Source organism: Eschscholzia californica, unplaced genomic scaffold (genome assembly GCF_041429995.1).
Source record: "Eschscholzia californica isolate CP2 unplaced genomic scaffold, dmEscCali1.0.p SCAF_6, whole genome shotgun sequence".
NCBI classification, from domain to species: domain Eukaryota; kingdom Viridiplantae; phylum Streptophyta; class Magnoliopsida; order Ranunculales; family Papaveraceae; genus Eschscholzia; species Eschscholzia californica.
Window position 1 is genome coordinate 44,055,975 of NW_028238483.1, and position 27,594 is coordinate 44,083,568.

At 35.6% G+C, this 27,594-nt stretch overlaps 5 protein-coding genes and 1 non-coding gene across 7 annotated transcripts; 4 read left to right on the forward strand and 2 right to left on the reverse strand.

Annotated features, from left to right (window-relative positions):
- Window positions 1-1,089: 1,089 nt before the first annotated feature.
- LOC147535430 (protein ROH1A) lies at window positions 1,090-2,586 on the forward strand. Its single transcript, XM_086651074.1, has one exon. The coding sequence runs from the start codon at window positions 1,140-1,142 to the stop codon at window positions 2,418-2,420; it is 1,281 nt and encodes a 426-aa protein (XP_086507200.1). The 5' UTR covers window positions 1,090-1,139; the 3' UTR covers window positions 2,421-2,586.
- Window positions 2,587-7,177: 4,591 nt separating this feature from the next.
- On the forward strand, window positions 7,178-14,488 carry LOC147535431 (chorismate synthase). Of its 2 annotated transcripts, XM_086649516.1 has the most exons (11): window positions 7,462-8,420; window positions 8,511-8,609; window positions 8,703-8,914; window positions 10,046-10,242; window positions 10,419-10,527; window positions 10,650-10,951; window positions 11,401-11,523; window positions 11,599-11,712; window positions 12,131-12,209; window positions 12,320-13,909; window positions 14,181-14,488. In XM_086649516.1, the coding sequence occupies exons 1-11, from the start codon at window positions 8,356-8,358 to the stop codon at window positions 14,324-14,326; spliced, it is 3,036 nt and encodes a 1,011-aa protein (XP_086505642.1). In that variant the 5' UTR covers window positions 7,462-8,355; the 3' UTR covers window positions 14,327-14,488. The 2 variants fall into 2 exon arrangements, with proteins under 2 accessions (XP_086505641.1, XP_086505642.1); XM_086649515.1 differs by having other exon boundaries at window positions 7,178-8,420; window positions 11,401-11,712.
- Window positions 14,489-15,392: 904 nt separating this feature from the next.
- TRNAA-AGC (transfer RNA alanine (anticodon AGC)) lies at window positions 15,393-15,465 on the reverse strand. Its single transcript has one exon. It is a non-coding gene; the product is annotated as a tRNA-Ala (tRNA).
- Window positions 15,466-15,619: 154 nt separating this feature from the next.
- On the forward strand, window positions 15,620-16,962 carry LOC147535433 (heavy metal-associated isoprenylated plant protein 39-like). Its single transcript, XM_086649517.1, has 3 exons — window positions 15,620-15,768; window positions 16,288-16,363; window positions 16,485-16,962. Exons 1-3 carry the CDS (start codon window positions 15,763-15,765, stop codon window positions 16,748-16,750), a joined length of 348 nt encoding a protein of 115 aa, XP_086505643.1. The 5' UTR covers window positions 15,620-15,762; the 3' UTR covers window positions 16,751-16,962.
- Window positions 16,963-20,838: 3,876 nt separating this feature from the next.
- Window positions 20,839-24,091, reverse strand: LOC147535434 (DET1 complexing ubiquitin ligase). The gene is made up of 4 exons (XM_086649518.1): window positions 23,889-24,091; window positions 22,237-22,297; window positions 21,477-21,538; window positions 20,839-21,110 (listed from the first exon to the last, which is right to left on the reverse strand). The coding sequence occupies exons 1-4, from the start codon at window positions 23,973-23,975 to the stop codon at window positions 21,015-21,017; spliced, it is 306 nt and encodes a 101-aa protein (XP_086505644.1). The 5' UTR covers window positions 23,976-24,091; the 3' UTR covers window positions 20,839-21,014.
- An 814-nt stretch (window positions 24,092-24,905) lies between these two features.
- On the forward strand, window positions 24,906-26,152 carry LOC147535435 (NAD(P)-binding Rossmann-fold superfamily protein). The gene has a single exon (XM_086649520.1). The coding sequence runs from the start codon at window positions 24,971-24,973 to the stop codon at window positions 25,994-25,996; it is 1,026 nt and encodes a 341-aa protein (XP_086505646.1). The 5' UTR covers window positions 24,906-24,970; the 3' UTR covers window positions 25,997-26,152.
- The last annotated feature ends 1,442 nt before the right edge of the window (window positions 26,153-27,594 follow it).

Genomic DNA, 27,594 nt, shown 5'->3' on the forward strand with positions numbered 1-27,594 from the left:
ATTGGATATTAACTTTAACAAAATAATTGAACGGTGACATAGACGATGCCATATTTTATATCCATCTTTACGATCATTAAGGTTTTTAACCCAACTCTTATTACCGTGTTTATCAATAGTAAGTTCATTGGAAAAGAGAAAATCTTCTAAAGTATATTATACTCTTCAAATACCATGTTATATGTACGATCAATTGGAAAACTCCCTTTAAAGTTCATGAAACAAATATGATTTAAATGAATTATCTTTTTATTTTCATCTTCTTGCTCTAGGAAAGCAATTACTTTTTCTTCTTCACCATTCTCTGAAACCAGAAAACCCCAATGCTCTTTTTTGACAGGTAGGGTCCAACCATATCACTTTTTTGTATGTGGTCGGTCTCCAAAATCCGAACGTTTATCACTTCTTATATCAATTAAAGATGGCTTTTTCTTGTCACTTCTTTTTACCAATTCAAGTTCTTATAAGATCTTGACGATGTATCAATATCTTGTGGAGTAATAACTAATGTATATTGGAGTGTCTTCTTGTCCAAACTGGCACATATGACATAACTACCAAATTTATTCTGTATTTTCACATGTTACAATAAAACAGTTTTATTTAGTATTGTATATCATAAAAATCTATCTACACCAACAAATCACCAAAAATGCTAAACGACTTGATTTTGGATCCGACCACAAACCGAAAGAGCCCGACCCATTTGGTGAGGTTGTAAGGAGAGAAAAACTGTATGACGGATATGGTGCAGCCAGATCACTTTTCGGTTGTGGTTGGTCCCGAAAATCCGATCGATTAACACTTCTTATCAATTAGAGATGGCTCTCTCTTGTCGCTTCTTTTTACCTATTCAAGTTCTTATGACATCTTGATAATGTATCAATGTCTTGTAATGACTAGTGTAGGTTGTAGTCGATTTCTTAAAAAATATTTGTATTACTAATGTAGTAAGTATAACAAAGTACAAGGGTATTTCTGGAAACACAAATCAGTCCGGGAAGAAGAAACGGTCTTCTTGTCCAAACAGGCACATATGACATAACTACCAAACAACCTCAACCGTTTCTTTCTTTCTCTCTGTCTCTCTCTCTAAAAATAACCATCCTTTCCCTCTTTCTCTCTCTCTCTAGAAAACTATGCCTACAACAACAAAGTCCCACCTATTTTCTCCTTCTTCTTCTTCTTCAATTCATTTCCCCTCTTTAACTCGATCCATCCTCAGTTTCCGTAAAACCCAAATCAATTTCATGGATTCTCATTTAGATCATCAAGATCAAGAAGATCTTGAACTTTTCCAGAAACACACTTTCGATCGTTTCTTACAACTTTCATCGTCAGCTTCTTTGGAGACGTCTTCTATTCCAACTGATAACGGAATCGGAAATGGGTCTGATAATTTTCTCTCAATTGGTTGGATTCGTAATCTTCTTGATGTTTTTTTATGTTGTGAAGCTGAATTCAAAGCTGTTTTAATATTAGGTCGTGATCCATCTCATATTAGTAAACCACCATTAGATCGATTAATCCCCGAATTATTCGATCGAGCTTCAAAAGCATTAGATATTTGTAATGCGATTACTAATAGTATTGACTCTATTCTTAATTGGCAAAAGTCAGCCTTAATTGTTGTTTCAGGTCTTCATAAACAGAGTCTTGTTAGTGAAGGTCAACTTAAAAGATCAAAAAAAGCATTAATTTCTCTTCTTGCTTCGACGATGACCGATGATAAAGATGGTAGTTCTTCGAAAACAACAGAAAGAGCTAGGTCATTTGGTAGAAAAAGTACTCTTCTTTCTTCTTCTGTTGTTGTTGTAAATAAAGATCATCAAAATTGGGGGAATTTTAGGTCGTTTTCGTGGGGCGTATCGAAGAATTGGTCAGCTTCGAAACAAATTCAAGCAATGTCGATGAATTTAGTTGTTCCTCGTGGTGGAGATTCAAACGGATTAGCATTACCCGTTTATATAATGAGTACTGTGATGGTATTTGTTATGTGGACTCTTGTTACTGCAATTCCATGTCAAGATAGAACAGGATTAGGTAACCATTTTCAAATGCCAAGACAATTTTCATGGACAAAACCCATCGTCGGATTACAAGATCGAATTACAGATGAATGGAAGAAGAAAGAGAAAAAAGGGTCGGTCGGATTGTTAGATGAGATTGTCAAGTTAGAGAAATGTAGTCAAGCTATTATCGAATTAACAGATTCGATTCAATTTCCTGTTGAAGAAGAACAAGCAAAGATGGTTGAAGAACAAGTTAGTGAATTGGCAGAGATTTGCACAAAAATGGAAGAAGGTTTGATTCCTTTACAACAACAAGTTAGAGAAGTATTTCATCGAATCGTTAAGAGCAGGTCTGTTTTTCTTGAACTTTTAGAATCAAATGGTAAATCTTCTTCTTCTAGTTTTTAATAGATCGAATATCCGAAACTTTAATTTTGTTCTGTTTTGATCCAATTATGAAACTTAAGAAAAATCTAATATTTCGTTTCGAAAATTTCAATTTAGTTTAGCAATCAAATTTTGTGTATTTGAATGATCAAGAAATGGTAAGGAATTGAAATTTTAGTTTCTTTTATCATATTGTTTTAGTTTGTCATGAATCTATTTACTTAATGTGATTCGAAATCGAAGATCAAAATCCTTATTATAAGAAATTGATAGGGTTACTTGTTTGTTTAGATATGGACCTACCCGTCTATGATCGGGCAATCTACTAGAGTGGCCGGTTTAAAGTCGTAGGCCACAAATGGGCAAGCACTACCTTTTTGGACGTGGCATGGATTGATGTATATATTTGTACAGAAAACATGAACCCACATTCAACAAGATTCATTTCACCATTTTTAATTCAAACCCATGGAAACATTTCTTCATACATCTAGTCAATAATTTGAAACTCGACAATAAAGACATAAGATTGCAGGAACATTTTGACAGTGAGAGAGAGAGAGAGAGTGTGTGTGTGTGACATTTTAATCGGCGTCCTCTAGACTTATTACCGAAATTACGAGCCTTCTTCTTCTTACGAATCAAGACAGTAGGACCTCCACGCCTCCACCTTCTATGAATCGCATACCCATGAGAGCAAGTAGCTTTTGTGCTCCTCTATCGGTTATAGCTTGTTGTAGTTATACAAACACCCACTCCTCGTGGCTTACCGAGAGCATCATACCTTACTTGTGGAAACACGCCCTGTTCAAGCTTACCGATGTGTGAGAATAGCCCCACATGGGAGAAGGGAGATCTAACAACCAAGAATATAATGTCTAGGTCCTCTCCATTCATTCCCAATTGGTTTTGAGTTGGATGATCACAAACTTAACAGGATGTTGTAATTTCCTTGTCCGTCAAAACTATTAGGGTTTGGGCCTTGGAAATCCCTTGTCCTCGGAAGACCTAAGTTGACGAGTCGATCAAATTATGAGTATATCAACTGAAATATTCAACAGACAATCCAATCAAATAATGACGATAAGTTTCAAGTGGCCAGCGCTTCGGGGAAAGCAGTAAAATTTTCGGGGAAGACGGTGCAAAATAAAAAAAATGCAAACCAAACGCTCCTCAGAAGTCGTCGGCGACTTCATCATCTCTCTTCATCCCTTTCTCCCTCTCTATCTTCATCCCTTCCTCTCTCTCTCTCTCTAGAAAGAATAAAATATTGATTGGATAATTTGATGGTTTCCACTTAAATGAATTTTATTAGGGTTTTGTCTTGAATTGAGTTTTGATTCTTCAATTGGTTGTTTTAGGGGTTTTTCTAAGGCCACCAATATATGGACAACCAATTTTTTTAGGTGGACAAACACATTTTGGGGGGTAAGTAAACTAAGTTTGAGACCATCAAATGGAAGGATCTAAAACTAAATACTCATTTCTCTTTTTCTTCCTAATCTTCATCACACCATCTTCATCCTATTTTCAGCCGCTGCCACCACCACTACCTGGTTTCACCTATTGAGGGTTTGTTTGACCATGATTCCCGCAAATTGCTTCAGCAATGGAGTGGGTTTCAACATGTTGTTGCTTATGTTGTTAGGGTTTGTTGGATTGTACATAATCCAACTCTCATGGTGAATCTCAAATTTTGATTCTTGATTCTATCCAAAGGTCTGGAAGATCGGATTCTTCAATCCAATATCTTCTACAATGATTTTATTCTATGAATTAGTCATTCTAATCCAGTGTGGGCTTCAGAGACTCCAGTCGAAGAAAAGATTCATCCCCTTCTTTGACTATAAACCTTTAATCAAACTTCAAAATGAAAAGTTTAGTACTATCTGTTCTTCTTCTTCTCACAATTAATTGGATTGCATAGGAATGCAATTGTGATCTTCTGTTTCCACAATGTATAAAGGGTCACTTTTACCTGAAAATCATATACTTTCCCATGACTGGAACTCCCCCAAAAAGGTTTACTGTAATGTAAAAAAAAAGAACATTAGAAACAACATGAGAAGGGGGTGATGAAGATTGAAGAATCTCAACACGTGTAATGGTCGGAGAAAATGACCTTTGCTAGATTTAGTGGTGGTCTTGCCGGATAAAATGGTGGTCGTTTGTAATCGAAAAAGATGATGATCATAAAGAACAAATAACAAGGTTGGATATTTCAGTTTAGATCCTTAGATTTAGTGGCCTCCAACAAAATTTACTTCCACCTAATTCAGTTGTCCGTCTAAGAAATTTAGTTGTTCATATATTGGCCACCTTTTCTAATTTTGGATTTCTATCTAGAAACAATAAAAGACTGTTTAGATAATATGAGGGTTTCCACTGAAATGAATTTTATTGTTCAATTAGGTTTTTTTTTTCTTTAGGTCAAATAGTGATGAAAGTTCCTAATGTAGTTTTTCTTGTTCATTGATAAACAGGTTACAATCTGAACTGATATCTCTTATGGCAAGCAAACATATTTGGATTAGGGTTTGGTTTCATTTATTGATAAAAATTAGATATTTATTCTCTCAATTAACAATATTTATTATGGGTAATCACAGATGAGTGGAGATCCAGGAATTTCTGCTTTCCCAGATGGAGATAACATTTTATGTTGGAAAGGAACCATCCGTGGAAGCAAAGAAACCGTGTGAAGAAACAGAATACAAGCTCTCTCTTCAGTTCCCTAATGATCACCCTTTCAAATCTCTGAATGTGAAATTCGAAACTCTATGCTTTCATCCTAATGTAGATCTCCATGAAAACATTTGCTTGGACATACTTCAGTGAAGCTTTTAGTTACTTGATAGCATATTATAAAGGGGATCAAGGGATGAAGATAGAGAGAGGGAGAAAGGGATGAAGATAGAGAGAGGGAGAAAGGGATGAAGAGAGAGAGGGGGAAAGGGATGAAGAGAGAAAGGGTCGCCGACGTTAATGGCAGAAGTTGCCGGAACCCGGTAGAAGAAAGGGATGAAGATAGAGAGAGGGAGAAAGGGATGAAGATAGAGAGAGGGAGAAAGGGATGAAGAGAGAGAGGGTCGCCGACGTTAATGGCAGAACCCGGTAGAGATTGCCGGAGTTTTAGTTGAGGTAGAGGAGAAGAAGAAAAATAAAAAATTAAAAAAGTGATGTTTGGAGGAAACAAAAAAAGTTTGTTTCCACCCAAAACTTATTGCCCCGGAAGCTTTGTTGATTTCCCCAAAACACTGACCTTTCAAGTGATTAGAAACTTCACCTAACCACCCATGGAAATCAGACATTTTCTAGTTAAATTAGGTAATATTCAAACCCTACTCTCTCAAGTGTAAAGACATATATGGAAATCATATGAAAGCGTAAGGCATCTTAAAGGGGGAACAATAAGCAAACATAGGAAGAAAACAATGTCGTTTTTTTTCTATCAGCAACAATAAGAACCCAAAGCTGTAGCTTAGTTGGTTCCATATGGCAAGCAGTCCAAGATATAACAAGACCGTGGACGTATCAAATGATCAAAATTAGGAGCTTCGGTTAGCTAAATCAACACAGTTGGATGGCTAGCTAGGGGCCAGGAATTTTGGAACTATTCGTTATACTACTATTTTCAATCTTCTAAAAGAACACGGACACAACATGAGAGCATTTAAGTACGCATACTTAAAACTCTGTCTATATAAACACTAAGCGAACTATCAGAAAAGCAAATGCAACGATACTTAAATACGTACTTTATGAGCAATGAAATCTTGAATACGTTCTAAGATAAAAAGCATTTGTGAGTTTTGAGTATCCTCTATTTTCTAGTTCAAAGTTTGGTCAAATATATATAGGATAAGGAAGATAATACTTATTAGAAATGAGGAGAAAGAAGACCTCACATTGCCTCTGAATGTAACAGGAATCCCTAACGGTTGACCTTCCTTGAGCTTGAAGGTAGCAATAGACACTCTCACCCGAGTCTTGACTGCCAGGTAATGAAGAAGTCTTGCTTGGGGATGTTTGTACCAAATGTTAACAACAATGACAGACATTCAACTCTTCATCAACCAACAACAGCTAGCCCAATTGGTAATAAATTTATTGTAAAAATTCGGAGGTCACAAGTTCAATTAACATGATAAGGAAATTTAGACGGGTCCTAGTTAGATTTCATTTACGCAAAGGGGTGTCAGGTTGTTAACCTTTTCATTTATGCATTGTTGATTTTGTGACGTCACGTTGTCCTTTTCGTTTTACTCGTTTATGTTTATAAAACGTTAGATGATGTTTATTTGTGATTTATAGTTCGGTTTTGTAGTTATTGAATTTTTCTAAATATACAAGTCTTTCTCTTTTAAGAAGAATACAGTGGCGAATTGTTATTTTAGCCCTATTATAGTGAACAATAAATTGGAGTGCTATTTGGGATCACATTAAGAAACACACAAAGAAGGGTAACAAAATGAATTGAACATTGTAAATTTATAGAAGTAGCATACTAAACTGTGGATAAATAACTAGGTCCATTCGTTTAATATGCATATCCGATTTGAATTGTTTTATTGTTCCATTTATATTTCAACTTCTTTGTTGGTCATATTGATCTTTTTTTCTTTCTGTTGATCTAGTAGTACTGATTTTTTTTTTCTTGATTTGGTCGTATTGATTTTAGTGTTTTTCTGTTATAAAGTAATTTATATTTTATCACGTGTTCTAAAAAAAAGTCATTTGTAAAATAAAATTACATTAGAGAGAAGACTAAACCATGATGAAAATGTGTGAGGCATAAGCAACCCTAGCGATTACATTCTCCTTGCAGTTTTTCTTAGATTTCAATTTTCTTAGATATTATATCTCTAATTGAACTTGAATACAATTTCTTCTCTTTTCGTCAATACATGTTACAAATTGGTCTATCATATACAAGCTGCTAATTTGCTAGTTGAATGATCACATATACTCCATATCTTTTTTACTATACGAACTAAAATTCAAATCTTACCATTTCTAAAAACAAGAGCTATACTAAATAAAACTTACATGAGCTAATTCCTCATTAAAAGAGAACAACCATTCTCAGGGGAGTGTTTGGTTTGACAACTCGGAAGAAAATCTACTTTTACAGAAACCAATTAAGAATACTAATTTCTATCTGTATTATTATTATTATTGTTTCTCTCTCCGCTTTTCTTTACATTTTCTCTCTCTAAACTTTATCTCTCTCTCTCTCTACCCGATCGGAAGAAGAATTGAAGAGTTTCAGAAGAAATCCGAACTTGTTTTCTTCATAACAATCTCCGATGATTCAATATTGATTTCCTCATTACTTTCATTTTGAAGAGGTTCACAAAGTTTGCCCTAGTTATAGGGTTCTTCAAAGAGAACATACAACCCTAGAAATTGTTTGATCCGATGCTTATTTGAGTTTGTTGATTTGATAATTAAGCATCTTTTTAATACGTAACTGCTCTATTTTTGCTTAGGATTTACCTCATCAAGATGGATGATTAGATAATAAGTGAGATGAGAATATCTTTGTTTTAATCTGTATCTGAAGCTTGATTTCATCTCTATTCAATAGTTTCAAGTCAATCTGGTTAGGGTTTTCAGCTGCCTATCTGAATTCTGCTTTAGGGTTCCAGACTCTTTTTTTTTTCATTTTCATTAGCTGATTTATCTATTCGAACTACATTGATTATAATGAGCTAGATAATTGTATGAAAGTATCTTGAAATTGGATGATTGATTTGAAACCCTAGTTTATTGAGTAAGAAAAACTGGTTTTAACTTTCTTGGGGAAGAGATTTTTGCCTACTTCGATTGTTAGCTTCTTAGATGCTGGTTGTTGAAAGTGGGTTTCTGTGATCTTGTTTTGGGAAGTCATCTGAACTGTTTGATTTTGCTAAGAAACGTTACCTGCTAGTATTTTCTTGCTTCGAATTACACGATGAGTGTGGAAAATGAAGATCAGTGCTTAGTAAAGAAAGTTCAATCGATGGACGAGGCTCCAAAGTAAACTACTTCTGCCATATCTCCTTTTATGATAGATTTATTCACTTGTTTTTCCCTCTATTAGTAACTTGTTTCCTTTATGGTATTCAGAAAACCTAGGATTTCATATACAAGAGACTTTCTCTTATCTCTCAGCGAGTTGGATGTCTGCAAAAAATTACCGGAAGGATTTGATCCTGCTGTTCTAGGGTATGATAGTGCTTCTTCACACACACTGCTTCTATCTATGTTATCAAATAATATCATGGAATGCTTCGTTATCTAAATTTTATTACGAAACAGTGACTTTGGAGAAGCTTCCAATAGTGCAACCGAGTGGCCTAGAACTCCTGGTAATTTTTCATCACAAAGTTACCGACGAGGTGAGTTTGGATCATCTCCGCCCACTAGAGTTGAGTCAAGTAACTTTTCTCGAGGAAACCATGGAAGATGGGATACTCGTTCTTCTGGGTCAAATGATAAAGATGGGGACTCAAACAGAGATAAAGATTTAGGTAAATGCTTTTTTCCCCCTTCACTATTATGAACCCATTAAGAGAGTTAGTTTAAAATTTTGTTTCAGATCTTGTTGAGTATTTGGTGTATGTTTGTTCATTATAGAGAATTTTGTTATGTTCTGAAAGGTTCATGATGCTTGATAGATCCGTCATATCACATCACAAGTGGTATTTTTTATGACATAATAATTAAACTTGTTTACATATTGCTAGCATCATATCGATAACTTTGAAATGAGATTTATTATATACCAGTACAGTAGAAGGATTGGTTGTTCACGGTCGGCATGCAGGGTTAGTGGGTGACTTGAGTTGGAAAGTTGTGGTTAATGGAGGAGACTAACTAAACCACAAAAAAACTCCTCACAGAAGGGCCATCGCCGTGGCTGAAGTGCATCCCAAGCTGATGTAGAGTCTAGAGATGATATATATCTGGCCCAACTCTTTTCCCACTCCAATGATATCCCTGTGCTATAGTACTCTCTCGTACCTTATCATTGTCTACAGTTGGTATGGGCCTTTGTATTTTCTATGCGTGGACCACAGACCTTGAAAGCGTAGTACATGCTTGGTACTTGTGCGTTTTCTGTGTCCCATCTCAAATCTGGGTTTTACGCATGAGTGCGGTCATTGAGGACTTTAGTAGCTGATAGAAAATTAATCAGCACCTGCCTGTATTTGCATACACGTGTATGAAAGGAAAATATTGACAAAAGGCATGTATACATATACACGATTACCTATTTCAAAGCCTCAGTAACTTGAATTGCAAGCCTTAACTTTTAATGTTGCTGAATAAGGTGCATGGTGTTTAAGGTACCCTCGCTATCCAGAAGCCTTAATTGTGATCCTCAAATGCCTTATTTTCTTAGCGATGAAAATTTGTTAATATTTAGCTGTTGACCAGCTCATGTTTTGTCTGCGGAGATGGCTGGCTCTGTTGCTGCTTTGTGAGGGTTGTCCTCGATAGCTGGTCATACCGCCATACACGAAATTGCTCTTCTGCAGTGCATTTGTGTTGTCTTTAGATTATGTATTTTTAACGCCCTAGTTTATGAGTTCAAGTTTCTGATGCATGCCATTTTCTCTGGAACTCAAAAGCTATTTAATGTTTCAATTTTCATACAGATTCTGGAAAACGTGTTGGCAATCAACCTCGACGCCCTTGGCAGAATCCTGAGCATGATGGGCTTTTGGGCAGTGGTGCTTTTCCAAGACCTTCTGGAGGATATACCACAGGGTCTTCAGCCCCAAAAGGTCGAGGAGATGGTCAATATCAGTTAAACAAAAGCAATGAACCGTATCATCCACCGCGGCCATATAAGGTTTGTTTGTACGTAGGTCCCAGTTACATGGTTTACGAGCCTTGTTAACTTTGTTATTGCTCAAAAGAGGACCACTCATGCTCATGATGTTCAGTACATAAGAAGGCTTAGTAATGCTGTAAGATGCATGCTTGAGTTCCTAGAAACCTTAATAACATTTTATGGCATGTTTTCAGGCAGGTCCTCTTGCACGGCGAGAGATTTCTGACTCGATTAATGATGAAACATTTGGTTCATCTGAATGTTCCAATCAGGATAGAGAAGAAGAGGAAAGAAAAAGAAGAGGTATTTCTCAGCGTTTTAGTTCACTAAGAATTGCCTTTCGTGTTACGTGTCTAAGTTCTTCTAGAAAGAATTGACAATAAATTTGCGCACAAGTATAACATGGGTTTCTGTTTGTTACTTAGCTTCCTTTGAGTTGTTTAGAAAGGAAAGTCAAAAAACATATCAAGAGAAGAAGCAGCAGTTGCCAGATAAGCATAGTGAAAATTATGACCCAGATATTGCTGCCCTATTGAAGGATTCTGACAGCAAGTTAGGTAACGAAAATGGTGGTCAAGAGGATGTAGCACCACCAGATTCACAGGATGACTCTGCTATTTCTACACAAACACCTGCGTCGCGACCACTCGTGCCTCCAGGTTTTAAAACCTCAATACTGGAGAAGAATCTTATATCAAAATCTTTGCTTCTTCATCCAACATCAGAGGTATGCTTTTGCATTCTGCTGGAAATATCATGTGCATAACAGGTCACTCATGGGAGGTGGAGTTTTAATTTATAATTCACAATCGATAGCCTAGAAGTGTTTATCCTTTTAATTTTCTGACACAGCAGCTTAAAAGTTTATCATGTTGTTTCTTTCTCTTATGAAGAAGCCCTACTGTGTTAAATTTATTATCAAAATCTGGTTGTAACTCGTATGAGGTCATCGGTGCACAATACACAGTACAGAAAATGGAGTTAAGCAACGGAGTGGAAACCTAATTTAGTTGGATTAAAATATTCTTGTAAATCTGATGATAGATATCATATAGCAATACATCTTATACATTAATTCGTATATGCATTTTCTTATTTATATCCTATCTGCACTTTGCTAGGAATATTTGCATTTTCCGGAGTCTGCTTTTGTTGAATAATAAACTATTCCTGCAGGTTGGAAGTACTCAAATTAGAAATAAAATCAACGGAATTTCTGATACCCGGGGTGATAAATATCCAGCTAAATCCATCGTTTCCTCTACTGACACTAAAGAACAGACGAATCGACCTTCAGATGTAAAAGTTTCTGAAAATTTTGTTAGTTCTGTCCATTCATCGTCTAACCTATTGGATGTATGTGGAGCTCAACAGGATGCAGTCATCACTGGTTTTGATGATGAGAAAGTGCCAGGATATGATGTTACGGGCAAAACTGATCAAGAGCGTTCAACATCGATTCTTGACAAATTATTTGGTGTTATCGCTGTAAGTATTGGCTCCTTTTTTATACCCTTTTAACAGGATTTCTTCGTACGAGTTGATAAATTTTTCTTATTCCTAGATTCGCAGTCAAAGATCAATAAGTCTTTCTATATCTACTGCTCGTATTTTTCGTCCAAGTAACTAAATGAAATTATTCAGTAACTTGACTTCGTTTTATATTGGTATATATGTATAATATATATATATATATATATATATATATATATATATATATATATATAATTTATGAGCAGTTTGGATTGAAAATTTAATCCTTCTTTCTAGAAAATCAGAGGGCCGTGGGTTCCAAATTTCAAATGCAAAACAGGGTAGAGGTCTAGACAAGTAAGCAGTAAGGGTAGTAACTGTTAAAACTCCTTTTGTAAGAGACTGACTTCACTGACTTCCACGTGCTCTACAGAATAATGATGTCAAAGCAGTTGAACCAGAGGGTCAAATGCCCTACGAATCCTCCAAATTCAGCCTCTGGTTTGGTGAAGGTATCCTATCTGCAATGATGCTATGCATTTAACATTTTTTTTATTACCAATAGTACCAAACATCATTAACTATAAAGTAAAGCTATAATTCTACTTCGATATTTCTGCAGAAAGGAAACCACTAGAGGACTTCTCTTCCGAGCAACCTAAAGACTTGCTTTCATTGATTGTAACTGCTGAAAAAGGTACACCCCAGTTATCGGAGGTATCTGACGAGAGAATCTCACAAGTCGTTCAACCGACATTTGCTTTTAAGAAAGATGAACCGGTGGACAGGTTTATATCTTCTACAACAGTTGAAATCCATGAGTCACAGTTGCACTCAAATAATCACAATGCTACTCCACGAGTACTTACATGCGAGGATCTAGAACAGTCCATTCTATCCGAAATTAGTGATAATAGTTTATACCCTCCAAATCCCGTCCAAACCTGGGGAGTTATGGACCCAAAACTTGACCAGCCAAAGCCGGAGGTCAACAATCTTGCAACCCAACATATTCTTTCTTTGTTGCAGAAGGGTATTGGTGGGAAGGATTCAGGGTTATCTCCCAATCTAGATGTGCAGTCCTCGGAAAATGTCCATGTTTATGAGGGGGGTCCTATTAGTACTGCAATGAACTCGAGTCAGGCAAGTCCCGAAGTTCAGAACTCTGAAAAGACTCTGACCCTAGAAACATTTTTTGGATCATCATTTATGAAGGAGCTCCAGTCAGTTCAAGCTCCAGTTTCGGTGCAGAGAGGCCCAATTGGTGGTACTGGCAGAACTGAATTTTCAGGGCCTCATGAATTTCCATTTCAAGTGGCCGATGGTGGTTTTCGACCTCCTGATATCAGTGAATATGGATCTGAGAAGACCACTCTTGAAGATGATAGTTCGAAATCAAACCTGTTGCAGCAGACCTCTAATATGCCCCAGAATCGTATGTTAGGCTTTGATGTTCATCGTAATGAAGGCGGGTTCAATCCCAGTGCTTTTGGTGGTTTCGGAAGCAGTGTTAACAGGGCAGCGGAAATTCAACTGCCGCAAGAGGAGAGCTTGATTACACCGGGTAATGCCATAAACCCCCCAAACCCCATGTTTATGAATATCGGAAATGCAGCTATGCCCGAGACAGTATCTTCCTCAACCGTGCCACTCGATATTGTTGATAAGCTAGCAGCTTTGAACGCCACCCTTAAAGACGAAAGGTCAATGGGTTTGGGTCACGCCGGTCCACCTTTTCTTGGTGGGCCATACAATCACTTGGAACCTGAGGTTCCATATCATAATCAATGGGGTCAGTCATCTTCTCCACCATTTTCTCACTTCCAGATGAACCACGGGAGATCTCTGGGGCAGCCATTAGATCCCCATTATGCTCATATAAATCAACAGATTATGGGCCCTCAGAGAAATATCCATCACGAACCACCTCATCATCAATTTCCATCAAATGCTTTTCACCATCCTTCTCTTCAACACGCCCTTAGTGGGCCAACAAGATTCGATCCTCCTGCCCAGAATCATATGTTGCAGCATATGCCTGGGCCTGGCCATTTTGTACCCCATCACCTACTGCAGGGACATCCAAGGGGTCCACCTATGCCACCTCATCCTATTCATCACATGGCTGGACGTATTCCTGAGGCAGACCCAATGCAAGGATTTCATCTACATCGACAACTAAGCAATGGTGGGCAAGGTGTGCCACTGCCAGGTATTACGTTCTGGATATGCTAATTATCTCACGGTTCCTTTCATATTTATTAGATGTAAATTACGTATAAATTATGTATAAATTTTAATATATTCATTCAAAGTTTCAAAAAAATTATGTATAAATAAAACCTTGGACCATGCATGTTTATGTTGGAAATCTTTTGCTGTCTGACCGAAGTGTCAGTTAGTTCATCTGTTTGTAAGAAATCACGAGTCTTCTACTGCTGCATTGATTTCGGTTTTGATTATGATATGTTTTGCATTTTTAGGTCCTGGTGTTGGTGGTAGCAATCACCCGGAAGCACTGGGAGCGTTGTTTGAGATGGAACTGAGAGCAAATGCTAAACAGATGCGTCCTGTTGGTCCAGGGTCTTATGGTCATGAAGTTGACATGGGTGGTTTCAGGTACAGATAGATAAGTAGACGATGATCATGAAAAATACTTGATTTCTGTTTGGGTATACTCCTTGAACAACGGGGTTTTTAACGGACGATTTGGTTCATTTCCATGTCGAGAGATCATCTGTCTTGGGTTGGTGTATTATATGAATTTGGTTTAAATTTGGTATCTTGTTGAGATTTTGAGTTCCTCTTTCTGTATTTTCAAATACTGTAACTAGGCTCAGGAAGAACAAAAAATATGTGAACTTCGGCTGCAGATTGGAACCGAACGATGAATGAGGTAGCTAGCGATAGCATCATCATGAACAAAACGTGGGTTCAGTCGGATAACCTCACGAAGTCACTTGTTTCGGTTTTCCTTCTGCAGCTATCATCACTTGATGAAAATAAGGCAAGTTCTCTACTAGGTTAAGTGGTGAATTCCTACGTTGTTGGAGTTACTATAGAATAGTATAGGGTTAGTAAAACTAGTTTCGCGAACTAGTTAGGTTAGAATTGAGAAATATCAGACTGTTAACCCCTGATTGTTTTTTATTCGAGGAAGGAAGCGGTTCTAGTGGGTGGTTGAGCAGTGAGCCAGTGAGGAACTGCTTGTTCCTCCAATAAATCAGGTAGCCCAAAGCTGTTCTAGTCTGAACTCCTTGAGTTCACTCCAAGTTAGGTAACATGTCTAGTTGAAATTGGGTCGGTGCATCTTGTTTACTTAGAGACTGCGTACTCTAAACGAATGAGATGGGTTGGCGAATACCTGGTTGACAGACGAGAAACATCAGTACTTGGGAGGAAGGATGTCATGCATTAGCTCAAATCGAAGGAAGGTTGATTATAAAAATGTCTAACATACTGCGAACTCTAAGTGAATGAGATGAGTTAGCTGTTACTGTATATTATATCTAGTTAGCAAACGAGAAATATCAGTACTTGACCCAAAGGACCTCTTGCAGTATCTCTAATCATGGATCGGAGGAAGGTTGATCATTGAAAATGTCTGTGTTCTTCATCATCTCTCTTGGTCGCCTGAGCTTTTACAGCAGAAGTAAAGAAATGAAAAAAACTGGTTGGTTATAGTGTTTTAAAAATGGAGATGCGGGGTATCGATCCCCGTACCTCTCGCATGCTAAGCGAGCGCTCTACCATCTGAGCTACATCCCCCTGTTGTCCGCTAATTTAAATTACCATAAACTATATGGTTAGATCTATTTTTTTTTTTGTATTTAGAGGTTCCTTCTTTGAAACGTCTGACACTCTATTTTTTCTGGTTTTGGCCTTTTTCCACTTATATTTCTATTGACTTGACTTCTCTTCCATATACTTCTACTTAAACACTCAATTCTCACCAAACACCCTAAGCTTCTTCTTCTCCCTCTAAATTTTTTTGCTCCTCTCTCATTAGTAGTAGTACTTAACTCAAACTCTGGTCGGTTTTAATTCACAAAATTCAAAAGAAAAATGAAGGTTGGAAGTCTTTCTCTCTAGTTCATATTTTCAATATTGGATTATGTTTCTTATAACAAACTTCTCTTTTTAGTCATGGGTATTTCCTATAAGGTCATTTAAATCATACTTTCATCTACATATTTGTCTTAATTTGTTCAATTCTTACTTTAATTACATGAATAGAGTTTGTTTTTTTTCTTCTTCTTTAAACTTGATTTCATGATATGGGTTTCTTTCTTAAATCAAAATTTCTCAATCTTCAATGATTATGATTATTAAACTTAATTGTTCATAAAAGTTTCTTTCTGTTTCATCTTTCTCTTTATGAAACATAAAAACCTTTATGGTTTAATCAATCCTTTTCCACTTTTCCTTTCTTAAACTTAAAAAGTTTTTTGCCCAAACTTTTCAAAACAAACAAAAGAAGAAAACTTTTATCTTTTATGAATCTCCTTTTTTGATGATTGAATTAGTTGTGAATTCTTCTTAATTTAAGTAATCAACCCATAAAGTAATTATTTGTGTTTTTTGTGACAGAAACTTGTGGTGAAATTGGATTTACATGATGACAAAGCCAAACAGAAAGCCATGAAAGCAGTTTCTAGTCTTGCAGGTACTTTTCATCTTTTTTCTTGATTTTTTTTTTTCACTTCTTATCACAACCCAAATCTTTAAAAAGGTTTTAACAACTTGGGTAATTTTTTTGCTTTTGAAAATTCTGTTTGGTTTTGTAGGAGTCAATTCAATATCCATGGACATGAAAGAGCAAAAACTAACAGTAATTGGTGAAGTTGATCCAGTTTGTGTTGTGGGAAAATTAAGAAAGTTTTTTCATACAGACATAATCTCAGTTGGACCAGCTAAAGAAGATGATAAAAAGAAAGAGGATGATAAAAAGAAAGATCCATGTCTTAATGCTTGTAAATTTTATAATCCTCATCCACCCTATTATTATCTTCAAAGTGTTGAAGATAACCCTAATTCTTGTGTTATCTCTTGAATTATTGAAATTGGAAGAACAAGATGATTGAACCCAAATTTCTTGTTTGATTGATTCAAATCTTGGGTTGGAGTTCATGGGGTCTTTCTTTTATGATTTTTTTGATTGTTGGGGGTTTTCTTTAATGGTGTAAATATGGAGGAGTGAAATAAAAAATTATAATGTATGAATTCTATTTAATCATATATATTGATTAAGTGAATTTTATTACAGAGTATTATGTTTTTTCTTGGTTATTGAGTTTAGTTGTAGTTTGTTCGTTGTGTTATAGATTTTGAGTCCCTAGATATGTAACATTAGATATATTTTCGAACTAAATTATCAATATTTTAAACTTTTATAAGTTTTATAAGCAATGATTATCGTTAAAGATGATTATAGAGACTTCTTTTCCCGAATTTTAGTAATATTATAAAATTTCTTCCTAACTAATTCCTCAATTATTATTATTATTATTTTTGGAGAAGACTAGGTCTGTAATCCCTTTTGGACCCTAGAAAAATAGATGCTAGGAATAGTTATAAACAAACCAACATCATAAGGTACTACTTTTGAATTTTTTAAGGTCGGGTTAAATTAAATAAAGTTGTTGTTAATAAATTTAATTTGAGAAACTACCTAGCTATAGGGTGTCACTATTAATCTGATAATGACTAATTACTAATCTAAGTTGACACCATTAAAACTTATTGATCAAGACTCAAGAGTAATCACTTCAACTTGAAAACCATTTTGATGTTAAATTTTGGTCATAAAGAACGACTAAACTATTGTAGTACTACTTGTTAGAAATATTAACTTGATCTTATTTTGTACCTCAAGTACATGATATAAAAATTATTTAATCTAGAAAAGTAGTTGGATTGGCCTAATTGTTTTCACAATTGGCTAATTTGACTTGTCCTCACATTACTCAACTGTCTAAATGTAATTGTCTGATTGCAAATTAGTCAAGATGTACACAAACAAGTGTCATTATAATGTTAAAGTAATAAATAAAATAATTTGGTCTCAACTATTGAATGATGTTTTGTTTCCACTTACATGAGCACCAATGTAATCATTAAAAAGTAGATTAGTTAGCTAAAGGTGTTTTGAGAAATGAAAGTTGGTAATTGGAAAATCAAAGCTCGTATATAACAAGAAGAAGGTGGTTTTTACTTGAGATTTACTCGTAATATTTTCCGAAAATATCCTTGCACCATGCCATTTACAAATCCATATAATTTAGTTGGTTTGGTCTTCAATATATTCTTAATAATTTTGTTAATCAAGTTATTTTTACTGTTATGATCTCGTAGCAGAAGAAAAAACTAATAAGTGTATGTGTTTTTGGTAGTTGTGAATTCCCCTTTGGCAATTACCCGACAATGAAAAAAAAATGTAATTGTCACATCAGTACATCACAAATTAGTCAAGATATACACAAGCTAGTGTCATTATTATATTAAATAACAAATAAAATAATTGGGTCTCAAGTATTTAATGATGTTTTGTGTCATTAAAAATAAATCAACATTTTCATGAGAACCTATGTAATCAGTAAAAAGTAGATTAGCTAAAAGTGTTTTGAGAAACCAAAATTGTGTTTTGGGAAATCAAAGATAGAAGATGAGAAAAAAAGAAGGCTATCACCATATACTTACTTGGTCAACTCCTTTTCAACAAAAAAAAAATAAAAAAATAGTACACTTGGTCAACTTTTTCAATATTTCTAAGGTGCTTGTTTTTCCTTGGACTCACTTAGCATGACCAAGTCTCAAATGGGATTTCTTGGTGGGTTGGTATAATGGTCTTCTGTTCTAGAGGATAAACAGTCGCATCTCAAAAAGACAAAATGATAACCCCTAAGTCTGAAAACTAAAGACTTGTAAATTTCGACTACAAAGTCAGTCAACAATTACTCAGAAACCATATATGTCATTAACTATTTTTAGCTTTGCAAATTGTTCAACAAGTGTTTTTAAGAGAAGACGAAACAAAAGATTGTCTATATCAACAAATGTGTCTCATACAAGGTCAACATCAGATATTACAGGCCAAGAATGGCAGGATCAAGTCACAATTTTTTTCGCATTGTAGGAGAAAAACGCTAGCAGCATCGGCATACAATTATAATTCTTACTAGTTTGTTATGGAGCTTCGGAGGAAGGAACCCCCATCGTTCTTTCTCTCATTTTTCATCAGAAGAACTACTGTATGAGCTGCAATACTTTGGTTTTTGCCCGAGGCTGTCAACTTTCTCATGAGTTTTCACTTTAAGATTGGCAGCAGAAATTTCAGCTCCTAGTAGCTCAGCTAAGTTGGCTCTGATGGGTTCCTTGTGTGGACTCACTTTTGATCTTTGCAATATCAAGGTTGCATCTAAATTTCCAATCTCACAGCCAGCTTCATGCATTAGCTTCATGCATTAGAGAGAGAGAGATGAACTTATACGTTGTTGTTGCTTCTCTTCAACAATATTAATAGATGAGGCTAGGAAAACATGCTGATACAAAACGAACTCCACTGGAAAACGATTGTCAGATCTAAACTATGTCTTCCCATTTAATCACAAAATGCTCAAATCAAATTCCTTACAGACATGACAAAGCAAACACGTTGAAAGAGAAAACAAAGAAGATAAGATCACCGATGTTCTTTGCCTACATTTCTAGGTTCATTCTTTTCAGTTCTTGATCAAAGGAAAATATCTATGAACACGGATAGCCCATTCTGCCGTCTCAAATACTCATGTAGTACAGTCTGATACTCTAATCACTTCAGTAGCTATATGTGAGATTTTGTACGTATGTCTTGTGTGAAGTTGCACACCTTCTAGTTAGGACCATCAAATGTAACTCTAAATATATCATCTAATGGGCAGACAGACAGACGTTTTACAAGTAATATTCCATCGTTTATTTGTAATGTAATGACAGTTGATTCATAAGTTAGAGAAAAAACGGAAGTTAGAACAATGGACGACGTAGTAACCAAGAACCGAAATATGTGTATGTCAGTGTCCAGAACTGGTGCTTTTTTAACTCTCATTAGTACTTAAAAGGAATGAAAAAGTTCATAGACCTGTTCTAATACTAAAAAATAAAACAAGAAGCTCAACCCATGTTTATATAATCTATGAATTTGGAAATTAAATGCATTTTCAAGCAAACATTATTAGTAATTGCTTTAATTCTTAAATCATGTAGTATATACATAGCAAAGAAGAACTCTGACCAGTAGTAACCCCAAATTCACCAACCCTAGATTAATTTGGAATCACATAACCCATGAAAGCAACTGAAAACTTGAAATGATTAAGAAGTCAAAAAAAGAAAAAGACTCACAGCCTTCCATTTGTCCAATATCTGGAAGCCCTAATGCACCCAAAATTGCATCAACCACAACAAAATGAACTCAATCAATCAGAAGTAGAAGTGGTCGAGTAGATGGAAGTGAGACATTAGGGTTTAAAGAAGAGGGGAGAGAGAGAGAGAGAAATACTGTAATTTATTGGTTGATTTGGCGGGAAGAACGGTGGAGGGAAAGATGGGTAAAGCCAATATTGAAAGTCCTTTACACACAAAAAGAAAAGGAAGAAGAAAAATGGCCGGTAGATGGATATTATTAGTATTTGGAATTGTGGTCTCCAAAACAAGTAATCCTTACGTTCATAGGTATTCTTGTTAGAGTGATGGAGTCTACCACATCCTTCTTTTTTGCTTTTTATTAAAGAAGGGATTTGCTTTGTAATTGTGGTGTTGATGATACAACTTCAACCTATAAGAAAAGGGCCAAATGACTTGCTCTGTGATTCGTGAACGATAAAGTTAGCATCTCTGCTGTTTATGAGCCACTAATATGGTGGTTATCTTGACCTCCATCAAGAGGTGTTGAAATCTGTTACTTCGGATGGAGCATGTACACCTTCTTGATGAAATGGTGACTGAGCTGCTGATAAACACCCAGAGTCGAATTTGATTTTGATTGTGTGGAACCTATAGAATTCCCTTTTTCAGGTTGAGCAAGGCTACATTGTGTTAACACACTCTTTCGCCTAAACATAAGAATAAGATCATTTCAGCAGAAGAGAGTAAAAGAAACAGAATTCACTGAAAAAGGGATTTTATACTATCTGCCCCACATTCACTAGTATTTTATTCAAGTTTATACCCAATATGGCTTTCTAAATGCCTAATTGAACTTTGCAAACTCAATGAGCAAAGTTAAAGATAATGAGAAGAACACGGGCAAACCCCCCATAAACAAGAGAAAATGGAAGCTACACCCCACTTGTAGTATATCCAAAAGTGCCCCTTGGATGCTTGGTTCCATGCTCAGGAGCCAAGGCTTCAGACGCAGCTCTCTTCTGTCTCAGCTGTAAAGAAAAAAAAAACGGTGTTAAAAAGCTCGAAGACGGAGATGTATTTTGTGCTACTTCAAGTTCATTGAGATTCGGTGAGACAAAGTTGATGTTGAATCTGTAGCAAGGAAGAAGTGCTACATGATTAATTCAAACTCTAAGTAACCGTTTTCTGAGTTTAATTATCATTTCCCGTTTGTATGGCTCTATGAGGTCTGAACCAGTAAACATAATCGTTGGGTAAAATGTTATTAACCTATTGAGTATTAAGTCCCTACACACTCGGTTGAGTCCCATTTACAAATATCAATAATGTTGAATAAAATACAGATATGTTTGTGTAAATACATGTAGATTAGAAAGAAAGAAAGAAATTCGGACCTTCTCCTCAGGGCGTTGATAGAACTGCCTCAAGAGAATGTTGGGAGATTCTGTTGTTATCACTGCTTAAACAGAAAAATGTGTAGGTCGACATTACTTCCAAGTAAAAACTAATCAGGAAGTTGCAAAAAATTTCAAAACCTTCAGAAGAGAAAAGAAAGAAATTACTATATATTTAGAAAACAAAAAACTATATTTCACCCATATATGAGCCAGTCACTTGAAAGTTCGGAAATCCTGGTGCAATCTATCAAGTTTGCGTTTTCACCCGTCAGTTTCCATTCTTCGTTTTACTGATGACATAAAAAAGGCGTTTCAAGTGCGCTCCGATAAAGTAAGAAAACGGAGAGTATTATGAGATGACAGTTCTCATAAGGCTTCCTCAAGTACTTTTTTATGGCAACCTGTTGAGTTAGTTTAGAACGTCTTCCTCATCAATTTGGACCTTCCTGGTTTCCTTTCTTTCCCAAATCATGCTAAATTCTGATTTGTTTCTTCTAATTAAGGAAAATGGAAGAATCTGATAAGGTTTGGTGAAGTGTACAACTGTGATAATATATATTTGATATGTCTTTAAAGTAAGCAGCAAATTAAGAATGCCATACTCGGAACCATTTAAACAAGCATAATTAACTAAGTAATTGTTGGATATATTTTACCAATTAACTAGCAACAAAATATAGATTCTAAACTAACAAACTAGATCATAGTTCCTCATAAACTGCTGAAAATAGAATTACAAGAGAAGAATAGCTATTACCTTGATCTGGTGGAGGCGCGGTACGGTTATGAGTAAGCTGGTTAGTAGCGGGAGTTGCTTTCTGGAACAAGGCAAATATTGACGTCAAGTTAAAGGAACTGATTACGGCGAGCTTAATAATGGTTGATATTGAATAGAAAATGCCTTATGTATTAGCGTGATAGATATACAGTTTTAGTATATCATGTGGCGAGCATTTTCAGTATGTCGTTTTAAACTTAAGAGATGGAAATTAAAGGCAAGTGTAAGTCTGTCCATATCAATGAACCTAAAGAAATAAAGTTCAAGAATAATTCAAACAATAAAGAGCATTAAGAAACACCGGACACCCTAATATGCCGTCGGTATACATCAGTTTCAGAATCTCCTAAAATGCATAATTAAATCTACCTCAGAGGAACTTTTCTAGACCAACAATTTAGGGAAGACCCAAACACAATATGCTACAAACACTAATTTTTTCACAAAGTCATAACACAATTTTAGTCTATAAAACTTGATTATAGAACATGGTTCCTTGCGAATGTTCGGTGTAGCACTTGATCAATCGATCCAATGTTTGACAACATATATTAATCTCTCTCCATAATGAACCAGTAATAACCTTGCAATAAGACTCTTCCAAAGCACAGAATATTACGCATAACCCATCAACTAAATCCTTCAATATTCTACTAAGAACGACTTCAACAATCTTCATCGTGCAATCAATGTCACTCTTATTACGTCATCATACGAAAAAATTTCTATTATTGCTCAAAGAGCAAAGCTACTAAACAACAATCAAACTTAATCTGCATTCAAAAAGGGACGTAATTTTGGCTTGATGGATTCCGTCAACAAGTAGAAAGCTGCTAAATCTATCAATAATAGAAATGAACGGAAGCTATGGTCCACGTGTATCAGCATGAACGAAAAAAACAAAGATCTAATGACCTACTGCAGTAACACCTTAAAAAGCGTCCGACAAGACAATCACTCCTAAATCTGTTGACAAAGGGGGAACATAAATTCATAGAAATGCATCAACAATTTCAAGAACTACACGCGTCAATTGATCCTCCAGAGACTCTGAAAGATACAATCTTCCAAATCAACTATGAAGTATTCAGACTCAATACTAGCCAAATAATTGTTCTAAATTTTCTGAAAAAACAAGCTCTCTCTCCCATAAAATGCCCAACTGCGGTCAAAGTCAAATACCCATCTAAGCTTAGGTGGGTTCAAGTTAACCCTAGTATGAACAACTTAGATTCATCTACATGCAATTCACAAACTACTCAAAATTATGTGAAAAAAAGTTCAACCCACTTTGCTTAAATTACTAAAAACCAAGCTTTTACCAAAAACCCACCAATTCAAAACTCTAATTCAGCAAAGAAGATAAAAAAAAACCTAAAAATGAAAAGAACATACAATAGCAGTCATGCATGAACAAGATTTCAAAGCTAAGACTTTGAAATTTCAGTATTTTTTTTCTTCATATTTTAGCTCTTTCTTATCCCAATTGTTAGATAATTTAGCATAATTTGAAATGAAAAAATGAAATTTGAACATGGGTAGATGGATAAAAAAAATGAAATCTTAAAAATTGACAAGTATAAACAAGAGCAATTTGAGAATTGAAAATAGAGTTGAAGAGAAGAATTCACCGAAGGATTTGGAGGAGTAGAAGTAGTTCGAAGTTGGCTGAAGTTGTGAGGATTGAAAGAAGGCCAATCGGCAAGAGAAGACCCCATCAAAATCTAGAGAGAGAAAGTAGAACAGAGAGAAAATGAGACTACTTTGGGGAGACTCCTCCTGGTTACTGTTTTAAACTCAAAAATGAATCGGTGAAGAATCGGAGGAGATTTCCAGAGAAAAGCAAATTTGTAGCACGTGCAGTGTTTTCTTTGTAGTCCGATTTAGGTTTTTTTTTTTACATTGAACCATGATGGTTAGCCACTCTGGCAACTGGCTAGTCATGTGTTTAGAAAGTCTGGCTAGTCATGTGGTTTGTAGGATATATCTACTGACAACTGCATTTTTGTGAGATAGTTTGTTGTGATTGCAAATGGAAAGAAAATAGTGATCCATTGATAAATCTAGATACAGACCAACGGGGTGCAACGGCATTTTCCGGACAAAGATGTTGGCATTGAAATCACACTTTCGTAGGTTAGTCAACTTCACCCACAAAACAATTCACCGATTAGAGTGTGTGATGGTTTGTGAAGCCTTCACTAAAAGTAAAACTTCGTACCAATTATCCTCGATTTTACTAGTAGGCAATTTAAAAGGCAGCTCTTGACAGTGTTATTGTGCCTCCAGCGCGTCCCTTGACTTTGTAAATTTAATTTGACTGCATCTGGTTAGAAGGCACCCAAAATCGGTGGGCTGAGGGCTTGTAACAAAATTCGACTCATGGTCCACCAAATTCAATTTTAATATTCTAAAGCTGAAATCTGTAGACTTGAACTGAAATTTGTTATAAAATTTGCTCCGAGTCCACTAATTTGAGTTGTATTTAGTAGCCGCGTTGGTATTCTACCACAAAATCGGTTCGAAGTTACAAACTTTAGAATTTCTTAACTAAATTTTAAACCGAAAAACACGAGTGCCCAAATTGAAAATTAGTGTAACTAGTATTTTGTAGAATATGGGGGGTTAATAATAAATACGACTGTCTTTAAAACCTATTTTATTGATTTAGATTATCAAAACGGGGACAGATCTCTATTGCAACACTTCAAAAATGGCGACTCAAGAAACCCTAATCGAACAGGAGAAAACCAAAACCCCAATTTTGATTGACGATTCTTCTTTAAGATCTGTACTTTCTTACAGATCGCTATTGCAACACTTTCAATCTTCACTACCCTTAATTTCTAGTAAAATTAAAGCCCCAATTCGTCAACATCACTCGATTGATCCATCTTCATCTCTCCTATTAATGCCATCTTGGTCTCAATTCCCTTCTCTTCCTTATATCGGAGTCAAAATTTTAACATCTTTCCCCCAAAATTCATCTCGAAATTTACCTGGAATTCATGCAAGTTACCTCCTTTTCGATTCAATTACTGGTCAAACACTTTCAATAATGGATGGAACTGAATTAACACTATGGAGAACATCATCAGTTTCTGCCCTAGCTTCTCAATACTTATCAAGAACAGATTCAGAAATTCTTCTTATGATTGGAGCTGGTTCATTAGCTCCTCATCTGATTAAAGCTCATTTAACAGTTCGACCCAATTTGAAGAAAGTAATAATTTGGAATCGAAATTCAGAAAAAGCTCAAAACTTGGTGAAGAAATTTCAGGAAGAAGATGGAGAATTTGGGTATGTGAATTTTGAGTTTGGGGAGTGTTTAGATGAGATTGTGAAATTGGGGGATATAATAGTTTGTGCAACAAATTCAGAGGACCCAATTGTGAAAGGAAAAGATTTGAAATTGGGAGCTCATTTGAATTTGATTGGATCATTTACTCCATTAATGAGAGAATGTGATGATGAAGCAATTAAGAGAGGGAAAGTTTTTATTGATTGGGAAGAAGCCATGATTGAAGCTGGAGAATTGGTAGGAGCATTTGAAAGAGGGGTTATTAAACAAGAGGAGATTAGTGGGAATTTAGTGGATTTGATTAAAGGAGAGAAGATTGGAAGAAATGGGGATGATGATGATGAGATTACTGTGTTTAAATCAGTTGGATCTGCTGTTGTGGATATTGTTAGTGCACAATTAGTATATGAAACTTACTTGCACAAGAACAGTCTCTAATGATGATATTAAATGTTGAGCTTCAATAATGTACTCATTCATGGCTGATTTTAATCTTCTTCCGTTGTATTTCATGTCTAGGGTTTCTATTGTAGTTCTTTCTCTATCTTTTTTGTTTTTTCAAAATAAATGAGCAGTGTCAATTTTATGTTAAAAGTGTAATACTATGACTTAGACTAGTCTTCTGGTTCTTAGTGATATTGTCTGCTTCATCACTTCTGAGCCTATTGTTTACAACAAACTATCCTAAGACCACATCACAGTAGAGCGAATCGAGTCTATTGCTTACCACACACCCTCTCCAAGATCACGTCACATTAGAACGAATCATGTTGATAACGTGTTATAGGATGATACAGATCAGCTTCTGAGTTGTTAGTAATATTGTCTGCTTAGGCACTTTTGAGTCTCACGGTGTTAAAAGGTTGTTTAACCTCTTAAGAACAACACCACACTCCGTCTCGCCGCCGATATATGATTGTTTACTGTAGCGCCCCAAATCCCAAATCTCAAGCTAACCGCCTTGAAATCCAAGATTTGAGACCTTCAAACTGGATCCACGAGCAACACCTATCATGAGTGCACAATAATTACCTGAAAAACAAAATAGCTGGGTTAAAACCCAACTGCAGTAGATTTCCTCAAACCTAAGTCTCGGGTAGGCAAGCTCAATCCCCAATCAAGGAAGCATTGCATTCATATTCATTATTGGCATTATCTGAAATTTAACGGTGAATACTAACATAATATATCAGATTTATCCAATCCCTCTCGAAACTAATAATTTATGTCATTTGATTAATTATTAGGTTTTCCGGTTCTCGTATTATTTTAATCTAATACTAACCCTGATAATACAACGATCTTTTTTTTTTCAGCAGATAAAAAATATCATGCCTTTAACTAAGGTAAACCTTTATGGCCACAAACTTGACATGTACGTCGACAACCACATTATGTCGAAAGACACAATCATCAAACTCTTGTTCAGGTATCTCAGACCAATACACAACAAACATTGACTCTTATCAATACTTACAAACAAACTCACCAAACAATTCAAGTCAACAACACATGACAAGTCAGAAGGGATGATGCTTATAGTAGATCCTCACGTGGATCGCAATCTCAAACAAGCAAATAAAAATATTAATTAACAAACATAGGCTCACCACTAGAAGGTATCTACCTAGGAGATACATTGCCTAAAGAACAGAAACCATGTGAATTATCTCAATAAATTCGTCCATCGGAGACTGTTCTGACACCTTGTACGAAAACAAATATAACTTCTCACTCGAAAATCGGATTAATGAACCGTTTGAACTACTAAAAAATAGACGAACAGACCTTTCCAACCATATAAGAATCAAACTTAGATTAATTATATATCTACACCAGATTTAATTTTAATATAAACCGACGTGCAGTAGACACTGTTCTGACACCTTGTACGAAAACTATCGTAACTCTTCACTCGGAACTCGGATTAACGAACCGTTTGAACTACTAGAAAGTAGACAAATATACCTTTCCAAACATATAATAATCACACTTAGATTCATTATATATCTACACCAGATTTAATTTTAATATAA

Coding starts and splice junctions, on each gene's coding strand:
- LOC147535433 (XM_086649517.1), top strand. Junction 16,364..16,484: donor AGCAGTTTCTAGTCTTGCAG/GTACTTTTCATC, acceptor TTGGTTTTGTAG/GAGTCAATTCAATATCCATG.
- LOC147535435 (XM_086649520.1), top strand. CDS start 24,971: ATGGCGACTCAAGAAACCCTAATCGAACAGGAGAAAACCAAAACCCCA.
- LOC147535434 (XM_086649518.1), bottom strand. CDS start 23,975: ATGGGGTCTTCTCTTGCCGATTGGCCTTCTTTCAATCCTCACAACTTC. Junction 22,298..23,888: donor CTACTCCTCCAAATCCTTCG/GTGAATTCTTCT, acceptor GCCTTGTTCCAG/AAAGCAACTCCCGCTACTAA. Junction 21,539..22,236: donor CGCGCCTCCACCAGATCAAG/GTAATAGCTATT, acceptor CTGTTTAAGCAG/TGATAACAACAGAATCTCCC.
- LOC147535430 (XM_086651074.1), top strand. CDS start 1,140: ATGCCTACAACAACAAAGTCCCACCTATTTTCTCCTTCTTCTTCTTCT.
- LOC147535431 (XM_086649515.1), top strand. CDS start 8,356: ATGAGTGTGGAAAATGAAGATCAGTGCTTAGTAAAGAAAGTTCAATCG. Junction 10,528..10,649: donor AGAGGAAAGAAAAAGAAGAG/GTATTTCTCAGC, acceptor TTTGTTACTTAG/CTTCCTTTGAGTTGTTTAGA. Junction 10,952..11,400: donor TTCTTCATCCAACATCAGAG/GTATGCTTTTGC, acceptor CTATTCCTGCAG/GTTGGAAGTACTCAAATTAG.